General features: G+C 46.5%; 1 protein-coding gene across 1 annotated transcript in view; it reads right to left on the bottom strand.

Annotated features, from left to right (window-relative positions):
- Positions 1-19,317, bottom strand: part of CDC37L1 (cell division cycle 37 like 1, HSP90 cochaperone) — a 295,015-nt gene that overhangs the window by 195,227 nt on the left and 80,471 nt on the right. The window contains exon 2 of the mRNA XM_078677395.1: positions 561-842. Coding sequence (XP_078533521.1) covers positions 561-842 — 282 coding nt within the window. The remainder of the gene's footprint in view (positions 1-560; positions 843-19,317) is intronic.

Here is a 19,317-nt window from a genome sequence, read left to right on the forward strand (position 1 = left end):
TCACAATACCGGACAGTCAAAGGATTACACGGCTTTATCTGTAGCTGATAAAGTATGGCAACTACATAACCTAGTGTACTCTCTCGATTTGCTTGAATGATTTTACAGCCCTCAAAAACTAGTTCACCGAACACTGCAATGGGTATGAGGAGTTAGCCACATGCCTGTCAAAAATAAAAGTTCAAAAAAAGAGTTGTTCAAAAAGGGCGCAAATGTTAGATCTATCTGCCACTGCAGCACATAAACTGCATTACAAGGAATTCAGCATAAAACATGAATTTAGGATATAGTGTTTAAGCAGACCCAACTTGTCTAATTTGCCATTATTGGAGTTGTTTTGACCACAACAATGACATAGGTAGATGCTTCACTGGAAGTGTTATCTGAGAAGCCAGGACTTGAAAAGCCACCTTATTTTTTCCATGAGTCACAAAATTCTCCTTATAACGTCCATAACTAAAAAACGATGGCGAGAAGACTACCTAGAAAGGCTTAACCTCTGATCGAGTACAGCGTCATTTAACATTCTTAACCGGGCACATAACGTGGCCAGGACCTACCATATTGAATCCATGCTGTCGAACTGCATCCACATTCCAGTGATTGGTTCCCTCTTCCTCCAGCAGCTCCTCCTCCTTCTGCCTCCACGCCTCTTCACCCTGCTGCAGCTTAAACACTTCCGTCTGTACTTTGGCCTGCTCCTGGTCCATGGATTCGGAGTTATGCAGGGCTAAGCTGCAAAGTTTCTGCTGCGCTTCAGCGAGGTTCCATTTGCACTCCACTGAACTTTTCACAAACTCGGCTTGCCTTTTGCATTCCTGCTCCAAACTGCTGTTGTACATCTTTGTAATTGACAAATTGAGAAGGCAAATTAAAAAAAAAAATCAATTTGCAGCAGTCTTATAGTCATCATAATGCAAAGACATGTTGGCAGCACTGCTCTTTCAGTGAACTATACAACTTTACCAGTGTTTTTCTAAGCTTCTGCATTGCTTAGCATATACTGTGTAATGGATCGGGAGTCACATTGTAGATTAAGTACAACACTATTTACCACCTTAGCCCCATACCCTCCTACAGTACCCTTGGAATAACCTTTTCTAGCCTCAGGGGAATGGAGACCAGAGAAAGCAGTTTAATTGCATTCCAAATACGGTGCTTAGAACCTTGCAATATTTAGATTAAGAAATAACACCTAAACGTAAAATGTAACTAAACAACAACACATGATCAAACCAACTAACAAGACTACATTCGTAGCTGTCAAATTGGTAATTGTAACGAGATAGGTAATATTATATTCAAGACTATTTACATTTGTAATTTCATCTGTTTATTAACCATTTTGCTGCTAGGCCTTTTCCTCCAGGAACGCTAAGCCCCCTTTTTAGGTCTCACCTCTCCAAGGCATCAAGTAATCTGTATATGTGTGGAAACTCCACTTACTCCACCTCTTGGCTTTTAATTGTTTTTTTCGCTTGTCTGCTTTATTGTTTTGGTTTTTACAGGCTAACGCGCTTTCTAGGTCATCCTCTATTTACGTGGGAACGCCTATGCAGCACTGCCTAATTACAGTAAACATGCCGCTAGTTAAATGATTTGTTTGTAATGGAAATTTGTTTTTGTTTTCATGGTTTGCTTTTAGCGTGCCATCTTTTTTCCCGTGCAGCAGAGGGCACAAGTGCGTGCGCACACACCCCTCCCAGGCTTGTTTGTAGATTGAAGTGAATGAGAGGCAGCGGAACCCCCTTGGACATCGCCTCTTGCCCTTGCCGCCCAAACCTATTTCCCTAGCTACAGTCTTTAGATTGTTTCAGGCCAGCCACACTTTTTGTGAGTTTATTGCAGCGTTCCACCTGTTTTTCCCGTGCAGCAGCGGGCACAGTTAAAGCCTGGCACGACCACAGACATGCACGCTTGTGAATATTCACTACAGCAGGGAGGTTCCCTGCCCGCCCCAAATGCGCTCGTAGATTTACTGCTGCGAAGTGTTAGCAATACATTTCTATTTATGATGAGAACAGAGATGTGGGGATTTCCCTTTGGAGAAAGATTTAAAAAAACATAGTGCAAACAAATGCAGGTTTTCGCCCTGTTTCCACATTCCTATAACGAATAAATGATTACGCATGTGAAGGCTCCTGGGACTGTCCTGAATGTTCCTTAAAATTGTGAGTGTATTCCAAAACTAGCCATACATCTACAAGAGTAAATGCCTGACTTGTAAAACGCATGCGTGGTAAATTTGGCCTCAAATCTGCAAACCGCTGATGAGCTGTCACCAGCGTTTGTGCCACAAATAGTCGAGGCACATAGCATCCGCATAGCAGAGTTCAAACTGAAGCTAGCCAGCCTCGGCTCTCCCCCCTCCCCCCCCCCGCAACGCCCCCAACACTCCTTCAAAGGGGATCACATGTGTACTGTGAGAGGTGCAAAGAAGGCCACTTCTAGGATAGCTGATAAGATCCACTGTCAACATGAGGAAAGTGAGAGGGGTGGTCTCTTTGCAGGCATTCCTGCCCACCCCCAGCCAGGGTGCGCAGAGGGCTGACACAACATAGCAGTCCCATCCCATCTGAGAGGGGAAAACAACCCCCAGGTAAATAGCCTTATTTACCCACCAGCCACGAAGGGCTTTAGAGCAGGGACGTTGTGTGCAGCTTTTCACAGGCCGGAAAGTAGGCGAGGAACCCCCATCCCACCGTACACCTTTATCATCCCTGAAGTGTGCACTTACATCTTGATGCACCAGATCTACACCATGTGATACAAGTCCACGGGACCTCCTCCTGACATTTCACCTGTGCAGGACCATGCCTCAGACCAGGGTATCTTGGTAAGGCTGGACAGTAGACTCAAGGGCTCAAAGCAAAATAAAAAACTGAAGGCCTTAAGTCTATCAGATGACTCCATGGTATCGGGGCCACGGGCCCCAGTTCTTTTCTTTTACAAACCACTGCTTCCTGGTGCGTCAGTCCAACTGGTTCACTTGGTATGAATCAAGGCTACAACTCCCAGAATACATGAAGGTAGTAAAGGAAGGCTCTGGAATACAAATTGTGTATATGATGACACGGGGGCATCTATTAACCATCACTGAGAGTGAGGGAAGCTTGCACCTCTCTCCAGGGGTTCCCCAACATGCACCCTTCCATGCACCCCCTTTTGTACCGCTTTGTTCGCCATAAGTTGGCAGGGTATGCTCAGACGTGAGTCCCTTGCTCACTTTGCCACTGGATTTAAGCAAGCCTGGCTGAAGACTGCTGTAATGCCAGAAACCGGTCCTAGGAAGCTTGAATCCGGTCCAGGGAAGGCATGGCTTGGCAGTTCGGGCTGGACTGTTCCCATGAGGCACAGGGTCAGACTGATTTGCATATGGCCATGTCTGAACTGGGGTGGCAGAGTGGGCTAAAGAACAGTGATGGATTAAACCCAGATCTGTTGACTGGGTGTGAGTGTTTGATTGGTTTAGATGCTCTGACCATCACCACCCCCTTTTGTAACGCTTTAATAACATCAAATAACACTAATTTTCAGTAACTTTTGCCGTGTCCACCTACCGTTGTTATTGTCAATTAACGCATGTGTAGCACTGGTGTCTTTGTTGCAACACCAATTGCGAGACCTATTGCATTGCAAATGCTTGTTCCTATTTGGGGTAGTTCACGCTTAGGCCTCCATAAGATTTTTCCACTGAAGGGATCCATGCCAAATTTGCGTCCTGTCTTTTCTACCATCCTAGGGATTATAAAGGTACATAGGGTTTCTGGATTCCCTTGGGGGACCGAGAAACCAGCCAAAATGGAGCTATATTTGGGAAAAAATAAGAAAAATGTACTCAGCAAAAAAGTGTCTGGTTTTTCCCCTAAAAATGGCATCACCGAAAGGTTTGCTGTGCTAAAGTCACCACCCCCTACATCTTTCAGGAACATGCAGAGCTGAATAAAAAAAAATAATTTTGAACCACAGTTTTGGCAATTTTCAAAGAGGTTGCCCATTTGTCCTCACTATTGTGTATCTGGGGTGTGGAATTCTATAATAATAATTTCTTAATTCGGATAAAAAACACATCCATAAAAGATACAATTATACAATCATACAAAGTAAAAATCGTTACATACAGATAAAACAGCACAGCATTATTAAAACAGAGCAAAACAATCTACAAAACTTCCAAGATCTGCGGCTATACACCTCATCGCAGCAGCACTAACTTCATAAATGAAAACGATGGGAAGTCAATCAATCCTGGATAGCCTAGTGGGTCCACTCCTAAGGAAATCAACTTGGACCGGTCAACTCAATCAAACGCGGATGTAAGGCCCATGAAGGCTAAATACAGGTTAAATACAAAACGCCCGGTTGTGTTAGTGTGTAATTTTGACTTACAAGAGATAAAGATTGAGACATTGGTCGGTGGTTGATATGCCTTCACGGAAACCAAATTGAACGTCCGATAAAATCTGGTTGTCTGTGGCCCACAGGGACAGACTAGCTAGAAGGACCCGGCCCAGAACTTTGACAACAACATCAATAAGGGAGATCGGACGTTATGATTGCAGATCATCCTTCTCCCCTTTTTTGTAAATCAGGATTATTGTAGCGGTAGATCAGGAGGCCAACATCCCCTTTACGACTGCTGAATTTAAAACTTGAGTTAAAAGAGGGGCCCAGACCTCAACATTATCACGGAAGAGATATGTGGGTATTCCATCAGGACCCGGGACCTTATTTAGCGCAAGCAGCTCTATACTTGAGCGTACTTCATCCAAAGAGAAACTATTAGGGATTAACATGGATTAAAGGGTATGTCTACCCGTGAGTCCACTATAGCGTATGCAGTACAGACCGTTTCAAAATGAGATACCCACTGATCTGGCGAAATATGATGGCACACGGTCGGTCTAGCTAGTTCAGGAAAGCAGGGCTTGTTAATGGTCTTCCAAAATAAGGTTGAGCCCTTCAAATCCCCCGCTTTAGATAAGTCCTCCAAGGCCTGCATCTGCAGCTGGTGCCTACGCACTTTCACTGCTTCCTTATAAAGACGCCAGCACTGAGTCACACTCTTTTTCTCCCAGGGCACCTGCTCAAGGCAACTTTTAACCTCCTCAGTGCTTGCAAGCACTTGCGGTCAAACCGCGAATGAGAAGCCTGGGCGTACTTCACTGTATGTGTAGATAGAAGACCAGATACTACATGTGCAAAAGAAATAAAAGACCTTAATATATCTTCGCTCGGGGAGTAAGAGTCTAAACAAAGGCCTAGCTCGGGCTGACAGGAAGAGAAAAGGTTATAATTAAAAGCCTTAACATCTTTACATGCCCAGCGAAGGCGCCTACCCTGGTCTGTTCGAATTAAAGGTGCCGTGGAATTCCGAGGGCCCATAGTATGGCTGCCCACCACCCTCAATGTAAGTGTCAGGGGGTTATGGTCACTAAATGGGTTATGTTCTATATTAAAGGAGCCCACACCCGCGTCCATGGAGGCAGACACAAATATAAAATCTATAATGGTAGCAGAGCCCCTACCTTTATAAGACGGGGGCAGGTGTGAGATAGGTTCAGTGTACCAGTTGTCTAACGTGTGTACGAGATTATGAACAAGTAAAAGATTATTTAACTCAACCCCTTGTGTAGTATGCTTCATGTGCAAATCCTCTATAAACAGACAGGGCTGTTCGATATGGGCAATCTTACCAAAAATGAGCACAGGTGGAGAAGCGTGGCTCAGTGGTTAGAGGCGGCAGACCCGGAAGCTGAGATCGGTCGTGGACCAGGGTTCGATTCCCCGCCTCGGCGGGTCTCGGGCTGAAAAATTCCACAGACTCAACAATTCTCGCTCCGGTGCCTACTCGACTCACGGGGTCACACTCTGCGACTCTGGGCAATAGCTTGCTTAATCTCCACTACGGCCCCTCGCGGCGGGATGCCTGGCTTTCACCTTGTGGATACCCTGCTGGGGTATCTCACAGGGGAATACCAGGACGGGTTCCCTAAGCAAGCGCCTTGATACCTTCGGGTGATACGTGCGCTATATAAGTCACAATACACAATACACAGATGACAATTAAAATCCCCACTAAAATAAAGTTTGTGTGCCCAAGGCCCTCTCCCTTTAGGGAATCCAGAGCCAGATTTCAAACATCAAAATTGGAGGGTCGGCCCTTACCCTTCTTCAGGTTATAAAAGTGTATTATAGCAAGTGGCGGCTCTCTACCCATACACAATTTTATACCCTGTAGCACCTGGAAATCCTACTTTATGGCTGACGACTCCTTGCATAGGTCTAATGCCACAAATGTGATGAGGCACCAACTAATTCTACCCATGTTGGAGTCCTGTGCTGGGCAAAAAAGGACTTGTACCCGTCCAAAAAGAAGTTGTTCTTTGTCTCTCAGGTTTCCTGCAAACATATAATTTTATATGATCTGAGGTATGAAAGCCATCTATCATCAGAAAACTTGCTGGACAAGCCAGACACATTCCAGGAGATGAGCATGAGTTCACCTCTGGGATCTTGGCTAGTACCTCCTGGGTGTCCTACAGGGAGAGAAGGCATACAAGGCCTACCCTGAGAATCAGGGTTTGCCTTTGTATACACCTTAGAGGGTGGAGCTAAGCAAATCCCATTCGAGCTTAACACAGGTGGAACCCCAACAACCTCCAGACACGGACACAAGGGGCCTAGGTGATGGTGCGGCTGAGCCTGACTTGCCTCTGGATCACGTAGTCAGTCCAGCTCATCCAGATCCTCTAAGGGAGAAAACAAATTTCTAAGTTGCAACTGGCGGCCCATACCTCCTTCAGTACGCCCACCTCCTCTGCACAATTCCTTATCAGAGTTACTCACGGCGGGTCTTTAAAAGAAACCCACTTGGAGTAATGTAATGCATGAATCTGCGGAAAACAATTTGGATGTCCCGAAAAAGATTTTTTGTGCTAACTCAAGGTGGCATAAAGAGATGATGATGCAATCTCCATCATGCATTTTCCTTGAGACGCCTATCCAAAGCCACCCTCTGTGTCATCAAAATGTCATGATAGTCCATAATGGAGAACCTTGAATGTTGCGCTAGCCAATGAGAAGCTTTATTAATAAATTGGATGGTAGTTTCCTCTTTATGGGCAGCCAAACCTGGAACCCCTGACAGGACCACAGTGTACGGAGTGCATGCCGGGGGGAGGTCAATCACTGGTAGCTGTCAAACCATAGGCGGTTGCACCCCAGGATGGGGGGTATCCACCCCACCTGGGGCCCACGTAGTACAAGTAACAAAGGTCACCCGCCTCCCTCTAGGCACGAACTACTAGACCCTTGTGCTGCTTGGAGAAGCAGTACGTCCTTGCGCGAATTAATATGCAGGATACCACTGCTACTCTGGGGATTACCCAAAGGAGTAATGTCAGATAATGGGGGGGGGGGGGGCACTAGTGAATGAACCGGAGGGGGTTTGGCCAAAGAAGCGAATACAGCGTCGAACTTGCATGTCAAATTCCTTGAGGCAGACTCCAATTTATCCAATCTGGTCAAAATTGGTGATATGAGATCAATAAGAGTCGGCTTAATTTGATATATCGGGCCAGCTGGTTCAGCAGTTCCTCCGCAATGAACCCTTATGCCTCGCTCGCCTGTTCCTGTTGAGTAACTGGAGGGGGTTCCTGTGCTCTTTTGGCCTTTCTCTGCCGTTTTGGCGCTGGGGGACTCACCACATCAGCAGGAGGTGTAGGCTGGGTAGAAGAGTGTGCGGGCTGGGAAGCTAAAGACACACAAGGAGATTGCTCGCCTAAATCCACATTTGAGGACGGAGAAGATGGGGCTGAAGATGGAATGACTTAGGGGGCCTTGAAGGTCAGTGGTGGCTTAGATGTAAAACACAGTCCCGAACTTCCCATATCGACTGAAAGCTGCCTCTCAGCCCAATCAATTTCCTTATTAATTGCTCCCACGGCTTTTGCCAGGATTGTATCGATAGTGAGACGCGGTTGCCCCAAGGGGGTCACAGGCTGAGCCTTCCTCTTTCCCATTTCTTTATATCAGTAAATGGCCCTGACAATTGGGCCCTAAGTGACGGAAAAAAGGACAACAGTGATTAGCTCTAAAATAGCTCAAGATTTTCTTTGTGTTTTCTTCCTTTCTTTCTTGTCTGTCTTTCAGGGTGGTGGGTGGGAAGTACTTGTTTATTGTTGATTTTTGTTAATCGATACAATGCTTCGTATTCATGGTGGGCCTGTGTAGCCCTCTAGATGTGAGCTTACTATTTACAATATCCAATAAAAAGAATTAAACCATAAAATAGCTTAAGACCCCCAGGTGTATTGCCCCATGTCAAGAATGATTCCTAATAAGAGTCCAAGGGCTGGTCTAGGGACCAACTGCAAGAAGATGCAGGTGAAACCATGCTTAGCAAAACACACACTGCAGGGGTGTTGTGAATCAAACTCCCACTGTTTGGCAATTAGCGCCCCTTCAATAGTAACAGCTACAGAAAGTCCATAGGGCCTTGGGCCAGTGATCCCAGTCAGTACAAGAGACAAACAGGGGCTGCAGGCAACACAACAAAAATGCCCCCAAGATATCCACTCACTGTCTCCAAAGGTTTCACAGTCCAAACCCCAAAAGAAAGAGGGGTGACCCAGCTCGGCCTCTTCCGGTCTATGACGGGCTAAGACGGGGCTGTCTTTGCCTGGTCTTCGCCCAGCCGCGCCTGGTCTTCGCCCGGGCACGCCCCACGCAAGGCTTCTGATGCTTTTGAAGGCGCTCCAGCACAGATTGCCACGTCACTGCCTGGTGGGTGAGGCAAAGAACTATCAGGGTGTAGACTCCTGCGCTGCAGGATGCCTTTGATGCTTTTGAAGGTGCTCTGGCGCCGGTTGCCACATCACTGACCGGTGGGCGAGGCAAAGAACTGGCCCAGTGGATGCTCCTGCGCTGCGAGACACCTCTTATGCTTTTGAAGGTGCTCCAGCATCGATTGCCACGTCACTGCCCGGTGAGTGAGGCAAAAAACTGGCCCGGTGGAGACGCCACCATGGGACAGGTTGTTTCATAAATCTATGGGTCATGTAAAAAAACATCCACTTGTCCCTTTGGTGCCACGTAGTGCGGTGAAAAATTATGCCAGCAATCTCATATATGAGCTCTGATAATATACTCTCTGATTATGCCGGGGGAATACTGCAGTAGGGTTTGAATTCTAGCAATTGCCTTATTTTGCCACCATGCTACAGACCTACATAATGGGGCTGGAGGTAGTGCTAAGTAATAGTTTCAGGGTTGGAATTGCTTTTGAGTCTATGTAAACCTACTAACTTGCATGTTTTAGGGGTTTTCACCAGCTCTTCTCTAATCTTTCCCCATATTGAGAAAGGTTGGACATTTACTCGAGACAAGGGCAGAAGTAAAACTTCTTCCTGGGTTGTGACAAAAGTGGTGTGAGAGAAAGTGAACTTTTAGATGCTTAACAGATTTTCTCACTAGCAAATCTACACATGCATATTCAAAGACTCGTCAATCTTGCTTTCAAGCTCCTGCAAATATTAGCATATAATCAGAGAGCATTCTGGGAGCATTATGCGTAGCCTCATATTGTTAAACTTTGCAAAAGTTTGTACACATGTTTATATTGGGATCAGTGACAGCAATGCAGTTCAGCTTACAGCATTTCCTTAGAGCGCTCACCCTAATATTAAAGACTTTTCAATAATGGACCATAAATCCAAATTCAAACAGCATTAACATATGGACACAAATAGGGCCGTAACGGCAGACAATGCACTTCCCAGATCCATAATGTGGCACTGTAAACTGGCAGCCAAAGGGTTTGTGCTGCAGGGTGTTGGGCCTACTTGTCCCAAGGACAAAATAAAAATGAAAACTTGTTGTCCTTGACCCCAAATATTAGGTCCTGGGAGTTGATCTATAGGAATTCCACAACCTTGCAACCTACTACTAGTCTGTGGTGCACACAACTGTGAAACTGAGTGTGATCCAAGAAAGCAACAGAATTTTGAAAAGTAGACAATATTCAAAATTCATGAGTTTGTGTAGATCCCTCAAGGGTTTCCAAAGATACTAACCACTGAAATAAAAATAAATTGCAAATGAGTTGGAAAAAACATCGATTTGAGAAATTTTCATTTGTAAATTCTTGCCATGATGGCCGATTTAGAAAAGGCAATATACCACTATGTCTGTTAGCCCCTTCCAGTTGTGGAGCTATATAGGGTTTGTAGGTATTGCAAGAATCTGAGGTACCCAGAGCCAACAAATTACTTTGACCTTACTATAGTTTTTCATTGTATACTGGTTATAGAGCAATGCATATGGCAAAATGCAGAGGGCTTTTCTCAAAACGTCTTCTTTCTTACACACTGGCTTACATTTGAAAGGCACATATGCAGAGAAATATAATTGATAATAAAATGTTCTACCATCGTGTTTCCCCAAGTCCCCCGATAAAAGTGTCACCTCACTTGTGTTGCTAGGCCTAGTGTACGTGACAGGAAGAGGCCTAAAACACAACTTAGACACCGCATTTTTCCATAGAAAACGGACCCTTTCTATGGAATCCTGGTAGCTATGTATTTTGGGCTTTAGCTCAGCTGGCACCTTTGGAAACCTAGAAAACCTGTAGATATCTGAAGACAAGACACCTAGTGAAATCCAGGGTTGGGGCGACTTTCGAGGCTCTCACTATGTTTTCCTACTCAGAACCCTTTGTAAACCTCAAACTTTAATTAAAAACAAACATTTTCTTCACATTTCTGTGAGGAAAAGTCTGGAATCTGATGTGAGTAGGCAAAGTGCCAGCGACAGGAAAGGGCCCAAAATGCAACAGTGGCTCACCCAGGCATCACACCGTGCTCCCAATCCAGAATGCGTCCATCAGTGTTTCACCCACCCCCTCCAAATCTGCTGCCAGGCAACAGAAAGGCCACTACACACTGGGGGAAACATAGGCCGAAAAAACAAAAAAAGGGGGTGTGGTGGCTCACCCTAGCCTTACGCTTTGCCCCAAGTACGGAATGAGCACAACAGTTTTTCTGACCCTTTGGGCAGATTGTGGGTAAACATCCGCCAACCCCTTTATTAGTAGACACAATACAATTCCCTGATGTGTAGTGGACTCCTCCCTCCGCCTGCAGGGCATATTGGAAGTACAGATCTATCTGCTCTGGAGAGAGGTGTTATCTATTTCTCTTCCAGGAAGGCTGTTAAATCAGCAAATCAATGCAGGAGGCTCCAAAGGCCTCCGCCACCTTTGATATGCAACCCCAGGCCTCCCCAGACAGGGGAAATGCCACCCCCTGCCCTAGGCCCATCTGGCACCAGGACAGGCAGGAAAATTAGCTATGCAGGAAGCGTGTTACATTGCCAGGATGAACACACCTCTAGGTTGACCAGTTTGAAGTGAACACTAAATTAGGAATTCCACCATCTTGTGAGGGGTGGAACTAGGAATTCTGAGACAGGGTGATGCCGACTCCCAAAAAGAAGTGGTCATCTAGAAGATGTAGTGACCCCATGGGTAAGTATCCCACTCGATACTATCTCTCAATCCTCTTAATGCCCCTAAATTGAGTATTTTAGGGGGGACACTGATACCAAGATTTCAGATTTCAAAGGACAAAAATAGTAAGTGGCGAAAGAAGAATGCTGCTGGCCCAAGAAATGAGGATCCCAACTGACTAGGCGCCAACCCTGCCAGCCTGCCTTCTGCACCGAACCTCATGGGGCAACCAACTCATCCTGCTGCTGTGCAGACTCCAAGACACCCAGAGGGCTGCAAGTGCTTCGCCAATCGCCAAAGAAACTCCCTTGGAGTGGAGGAGCTAGTCCCCTGCAGCCGCAGGCACCAAAGAAGCAACGCCTGGTACACCGACCAGCTGCCTACAGGGATTACCAATACAGCAGCCACCGATGAAGAGGTAGCAGTGCTCCTATAGGCCAGGTCTGTCCTCCCTCCAAGTGTGGGGATGTCAGGACCGATAGGAGCCGCACAGTACCAACACCTGGGATAAAGGACCCCTTGCATCAGCCAAGGCTTGTTGTGTCCAGTCCGGACACCAACGCTAAGAAAGACTGACCTGCACATCCAGGGAGTTCTAGGACAGTGTGACCCACATCAAAAGTGGCCTAAGTGTTCTGTTTGGCCCTCTGCAGCAAAGACAAAGAGCAAGTTTGCAACCGCCGCTACCCGATGCCTAAAGCATCTCAGTACTTGCGCCACAGAGCCTGAGTCCAAGGGAGGTGACGGTGCCAACGGGGTCCCCAGACCCACAAGAGCCAAGCCCATCCGGGGTCTAGCCAGACAGGACTTCCAGTTGCCGCCTGCAGCCTCTTTTTGCAGGCCCCCTCCAACAGCAAGAGACTCCAGCACCGGACCAGGCGCCAATAAATACCACTGCACCCGAGCCCCACAGCCCGAGGAGAAGTGGACCAAGGGTGTCCCCACGTGCCCGAACATCTCAAGTGTCGAGCCCCCAAGAGGGCTCTCCCGGACTGATCCACCAGTCCCAGCTTGCAGCCTCTTTCCAATCGGACTGTTCCTCATTAAAGTGAATGGGACACCTGATGCCATGACACACCTATGCACCCCAGAGCCTCTGAGTTAACTTGTAAGTATGGCCTTGGACCTTGCCCTATACTCACCTTAAGTCCAGGAGAACAGCCCTGTAACTCGCTGTTAAGTGTCCGAATGCAGTACATGTATAATCCCCAAAAGCTAACATTACCACTCCCAAAAATTGTACTGTCAACTTTTGAAAACTGTACAAATTCTTAACTTTAAAAGTACTTATCCGATTATGATGATCTGGTATCTAAATTTATATAAAAGTATGTGGTATTTTTATAAATTGGTGGCTGATTTCTTTATTGTGTGTCTTATTTATTGCATTGTGTATGCAATAAATGCTTAGCACTACCCTCTGATATGCCTAACTGCTCACCCACACTACCACAAAGCAGAGCATTTGGGGTGTCATTGGTGCCTCTGTAAATCCTTTGGGGTTTGCTTGGACTCTTTACACAGTGTATCTTTTTTTTTGGTTCACTATAAAGAGCTAGCTTCCTACAATGGGTATCCGATACACTCTAATGTTCCCAGACAAATTGAGAGTCATGGTCTCTGGAAAGGCCCTATTCTTCACGTCCCTTGTTGATGCATGGGAATGTTGGAGTTGAAGGGAATCTCATTGAGTCTCCAAGACCCCCAGCTGGACCCTGAGTGGCGCCCCCAAGAATCGGGATGATGGCAAAGCAAGGGATCGACCCACCTGCAAACATGCGGCGAGAGAACAAGCCATAGGGGTGGTGGAACTGGAATCCCGTCATGGCTCAACCACTGGCCCTTCAAGTCACGAATCAGGTTCCCTGGAGCGAGAACTGGTCTCTATTCTGAAGAGTCTCCCGGTTGACCACTGAGTGAAACTGGAACTCACTCACATGCCAGCAGACCAAGTTTTAAGAATGCAGCCACTACATCCATTTGCATTTTTTCCTATCCCCATTTTCCTGGGGGTGGGGAAGGGACCTAATGCGGTGGTGACCCAGACGAGGAAAGGTAATTTTACTTCTGTTTCTCCGCCTCTGGTTGACGCTTCTCTCGATGAACCAACTCACATTAGAAGTGCTACCTTTGATCTAATCATCGATTAGGACAATGCCATTCAACTGGAATACATAACACCATGTGATTGGGCTGACCACTATCAAATCGCCTTCGTCATCCTGGCTATGGTGTTGACTAGAGAGGGACAACCGCTCAAACCCAAACAATGGTTTAGAGACCTGAGAAATATTAATTTAACTTCTATTAGCAATAACATGCTTCCTCCACCCTCAAGCACGACGAAGGTGAATGATCTCCCAGAGCATTACGTTCAATCCATGCTTTAACATTTGGACCTAGCCATATGCAAATCAGTCTTGACCCTGCTTGCCATGGGAACAGTCCATCCGAACTGCCAGGGCAAGTCCTCCCTAGGCCAGAAACAAGCATCCTGGTACCATTTTCGTGGTATCACCCCTCATCAGTAAGGCTAGCTTGACTCCAGTGGCATGGAGAGCACGGGACTCACGTCTGTGCATACCCGTCCCATTCGCGGTTAAAAATGCAAAAAGAACAATTGATGGATGGAATGCTGAACAATGTCAAACAATCACCCCCAGTACAGACGGCCCCCAGCGCCGGGACACCTCCGACGGAGGTAGCTGTGCGCTTTACAAATGCTGGCATTTACAGAGATCTATGCCTAAATCCAACAGGTCCCATGATACTTGTTTCCAGACTATGGAGGAACTGGCTTGGCAGTTCAGGCTGGACTGTACCCATGAGGAATGGTTCAAGAAAAATTTGCATATGGCTGGGTCTAAACTGGGGTGGCATGGTGAGCCAAAAAACAATGGATTAAAGCCAGATCTGTGACTCGGGGTGAATGTTTACATGGTTCAGAATTCCGTTCATCATTTGTTCTTTTTACTTTTGTCAGCTTAAGTGGGAAGGGTATGCCCAGACATGGGTCAGTGCTCACTGTGACTCTGGATTCAAGCTAGCCTGGCTGATGAGGGGTGTGTGATCCTGTTCTCTATCTCAGGAATCCCAAGATGGCCAAGACAGGCTACCCGTAGAGAGTAAAAGGTAGCGTACCAGCATGCCTATCACACGTGGCCGGAACATAGTCGGACGGACCTATGAAGGGAGAGGAGGAAGCAGGCGAAAGGAAGACTCTAAGGAAGACATCGACAAAAACACAGAGTTCGAGAACACCGGAGAAGGGAACCATCCTGAACAAGGACAGTGGATGGAGCGACGACTTGTGAAGGCAACGTCAAGACAGGAAGGAGGAGATCGGGAAGCAGAGGGCGGGAGCGGCGGACCTCTCTGCGAAGAGCCCACCCAGGAACGCAAGTGGTCAAGACGGCTGGCCCTGAGAAGGAGAGATCGCCAAGATATCCCCTGCCACAGCCCAGGAGGGCCGTAGCCAAAGGCAAGTGCCTATTACTCCGTTTTGGTCGCTAAGAAAGTGGTGGGTGGGAAAAGGGGCGTCCACACCAAATCATTGAGCACCTATTCAAAGATGCATGTGATCACTTAACACGGGTTGTGTTGGTGGTACACTTAATAAAAAGTGCACAAACTGAACCAAAGTCCGTGACCTATAATTTTTTTTTAATTTCTTTTTTTGAGGCGCAATTCTGTTTATTTTTTAATACCCCACGAAGGAGAGCCAATCCTAGAAGGAAGACGGCAGCTATTAAAGAAACCCCAAGAAAGAAAAGAGAAGAGGAGAGACGTTATTAGTCTGCCATGATTAAAATAAATAAATAAATAGAGACATTTTTGGGAAAAATAAATGTAAAAAAACTTTCTGACATCTTATTATTGGGTTTTGGACATTGACTTTGTCTCATTCCTTCCCCCTACCCCTCGCTGGACTACAGGGTGATACCTCTAAACCAGTTCCAGGATGCTTGTTTCTGGTCCAGGAAGGACCTGCCTTGGCAGTTCGGGCTGGACTGTTCCCATGAGGAGCAGGGTCAAGAATGATTTGCATATGCAAAAACGGTGGCTTAAACCCAGATCTGTGACTGGGGTGAATGTTCAGCAATCTGTCCATCATCTGTTATTTTTGCTTTTGCTTCACAAATTCTATGCACCACTGGAGAGAGGAGGACGTGGAGCTCTTCAATATGAACTTTATTATGCAGCAGCACAATTGCAGTGGCCTATGGGGTGGTTCTCAGAAGCACCCTCTTCCGAGAAGGCGGTAGTTGTGACAGAGGGAGGGAGGACATAGAATCATAGACTGGTTGTTAGACCCTCACAGGGACACTCTGCTACCAGGACACCTTGTCAGGTCTAAACATTAATGGCATAAGTATGTACAGTGCCGAAAGAACCCCATAACGTACTTGACGAACACTCCATTATGGGCACACCTAGCCTTCTGTGCAGTGTCTGACAGGCACAATACAAGACCATGAATGGAGGCTGGCTTCCTCACGCTGGGTGACTCTTACATGCATAACAGCCTGTTGTCATGCCCAGAGATTAGGGACCAATACAAACTAGATGATGGACAGCTCCTGACTTACAATGCTTTGGCTAAACGGAGCAGAACAGTGTGAGGACCAGACCGAACAGAACCCATAGCGTCCCCGACATTGCAACTCCTGCTCAGCCACTGACACAATATAAGAGCAGTCATGGTGCTGTGTGGGGCACTACTGGACACCCATGTGGTGCCTATGATGGCCCTGAAGGACAAATGGGCCCCACTTATTGGACAAGACCTTTCAGACCGGCTAAGGACCTCAGCACAGGAACAAGTCCGAAGAGTGTTCTGAAACCCCTGCTTGAAAAACACCCAATTCAACTACATACATCAGACATATCTTAGCCCTAAACGGGTCCACAGAATGTTCCCTGGGGTAATCCCGAAATACCCTAAATGTACGTGTCAGGCAACGGACCTTTACCACATGGCATGAGCCTGCCCAGATAACGGGCAACTTTGGTCAGGTGCTGTGACCGCCTAGTCCAAAATTATAGGTCGGCCCCATAATTGGTAGACCCCCTGACATGTCTACTGAGAATACTGCCTGCACATGTAAGAATATGTACACTACAAAATGTATAGATTTAGCCTATGCCCAACTCACATGGCATACAACAAACCTTATGCAACAAAATAGCTACACACTTTACAAAGGAAATAGATCAGATCTTCGACAATATTACCCAAGATGGAAGGTGCCAACTCGACTTATCTGCCGATCTCTCACCCACTGGGGCTACCGTGCAGAAGTTGGAATACTTCCCCTTGATCACGCCCGATGCAGTAGAGTCCTTACTCGCTACTGTTAAATCAGCCTCAGCCCTTGATATAATCCCGGCAAGAACCACCTCACTACTATCCAAACAGCTCGCTATCCCCACCTGCTCCATTCTTAACCTCTCACTAAATAAAGGTCAAGTCCCTACTAAGTGGAAGGCAGCACAAATAGTTTCTATACGGAAGAACCTTAAGGCCCCTATGGATGATTTGACCAATTATCATCCTATCGCACGGTTACCTCTCCTGAGCAAGTTGTTAGAAAAACATATTAATAAACATCTTTAGGACTTTGTCGAGGAATCCGGCTGTCTTGATCCATCTCAGTCTGGTTTTAGACACAGAGATAGCACAGAGTCAGCCTTGATTGCGGTCACGGATAACATCAGACAGGCTCTGGACAATGGAAAGGCAGTGCTACTTATGCTGCTACACTTGTCGGCGGCTTTCGACACTGTCTCACACAAAATCCTGCTCAGGAGACTCAGTGAAATGGGGATTCATGGAATAGCCTTACAATGGTTGCTGTGTTTCCTCTCGCACAGAACTCAGACCTTCAATCTAGGCCTCTTCCGTTCTGAGACCATGGAACTGACCAAAGGAGTACCTCAGGGATCCTGTCTTAACCCCACTTTATTTAACATCTATGTCGCTCCTTTGGCAGGTTTACTTAGGAAGTTAGGTTTTATACCCATCTCCTTTGCTGGTGATACTCAGCTCTTGCTATCCTTTGATACACATAACCCCAATGCTCAGTCCATCTTCTCAGAAGGTATGAAAGCCATTGCTAGCTGGGTGAGGCAAAATGTTCTCCAGCTCAACGCGGTAAAAACTGAAATTATGCTGTTTGGTGATGCTCCTTTGAGATGGTCTCCGAGCTGGTGGCCAACAGAATTGGGACCCGCACCGGAGTTCAAGACTGTGGTCAAAAATGTAGGGTGTCCGCTTGGACCAGAAATTAATTATGAAGGATCAGGCTTCTACCATCATTGGAGCTTGCTTCCAAGCTCTAGGTCTTCTGCGAAGAGTATTTCCCTTTCTCCCCTTGTCCACTTGGAAAACCCTGACCCAGGCACTAGTACTAAGTCGCCTAGACTACTGCAATGCTTTGCTGATCTCAGCCAGTGAAGCATCTTTGAACAAATTGCAAGAGGTCCAAAACATCGCTGCCAGACTGGTCTCCAATGCTCCTTCCCTTACTCCCTCCCTTCCCCTCTTGCAGAGACTGCATTGACTGCCATTGTGGAAGCGGATACGCTTTAAGATCTGCTGCATTGTGCATAAAGCTGTAAATGGCAAAGGCCGCAGTTATTTGGCAGGGAAATTAAAAAAATACCAGCCTCCCAGGACACTACGCTCAGGAACCAAATCTCTACTTGTGGTCCCACGCTGCAAAAAATTCTGTAGGCTTCTGAAGATTGCGGTGTTTTAATCTATTCCTCTTTGTCTGACCAACTAAGCAGTTCGCGAGTGCGGAGATACCCCTTGGGGGTGATTCAGGCGCTTTATAAATCCTAAATCAAATCAAATTAAGCAATGGTGTGGAAATCTTCTATCAATCCACCTCTGCAACTCTGGCTACATGACCCATTAAAATAGGCCAATGCGGAAATTTGGACATGGTGCTCACTAACAATTTGACAGGGGATGAAACCCACAGTGAGATGTGTGGGATACATTTATAGAGAACCTAACTGTGAAAACAGGTGAGAGACCCCCTTGAGGACCCAAGCCATACCCGCCTGCCAGCCTACGTTCTGGTATTTCCAACAAAAATAAGCGAGTTAAGTGCAGATCATGGCACAACGGGACAATACTTGCACTAGCACCCACATCGGCCCAGACATACATAAACATCTGCATGAAATACACACATACTGACATGGCCTATCCACGCATGCCCCTCCTAATACGCGATAACCCATTATATGGAGAAAATCTGCTCCGACAGACGCAAATGCTTGATTTTGTATCACAAGTAATTCTTGACAAATGCACTCCTGTTGGGCATTGTTCCTATATCTATGATGGCACGAGTGGTAAATGCAGAAACATTGATTTGATTAGAAGTGTAACATTTTCTTCCACTTGCAGGTTTGATATTGCGTCTGTGGGTATGCACAGATATGCTGCAAAGTACATAAGCGAATGCAGCCAAACTCAGTTGCACACAGTCATCAGTCTTTGTCTCTTGCCACATCCTGCACCCAACTGTCCACAGGCTGCCAACCCCACCTCACATGGCCTTCAGCTTTAAGCAGCAGGCACTGGCCACATGGCCTGAGCTATAGCCAGGACTGGTACCCAAATCAATCTATCTATATCTATGCTTTTATGATTTATAATTGATACTTATAGGTGGAGGCATGTCATCAGTGATGTTAGTGGTGATGTCATCAATTTCATTGTTGTGATCATCAAATGATGTCCTGAGTGAAGCGAATTATGGTTGGACCATGTATAACACATTTCCACAGTC

The sequence above is a fragment of the Lissotriton helveticus genome, chromosome 2_1 (assembly GCF_964261635.1).
Source record: "Lissotriton helveticus chromosome 2_1, aLisHel1.1, whole genome shotgun sequence".
NCBI lineage: Eukaryota > Metazoa > Chordata > Amphibia > Caudata > Salamandridae > Lissotriton > Lissotriton helveticus.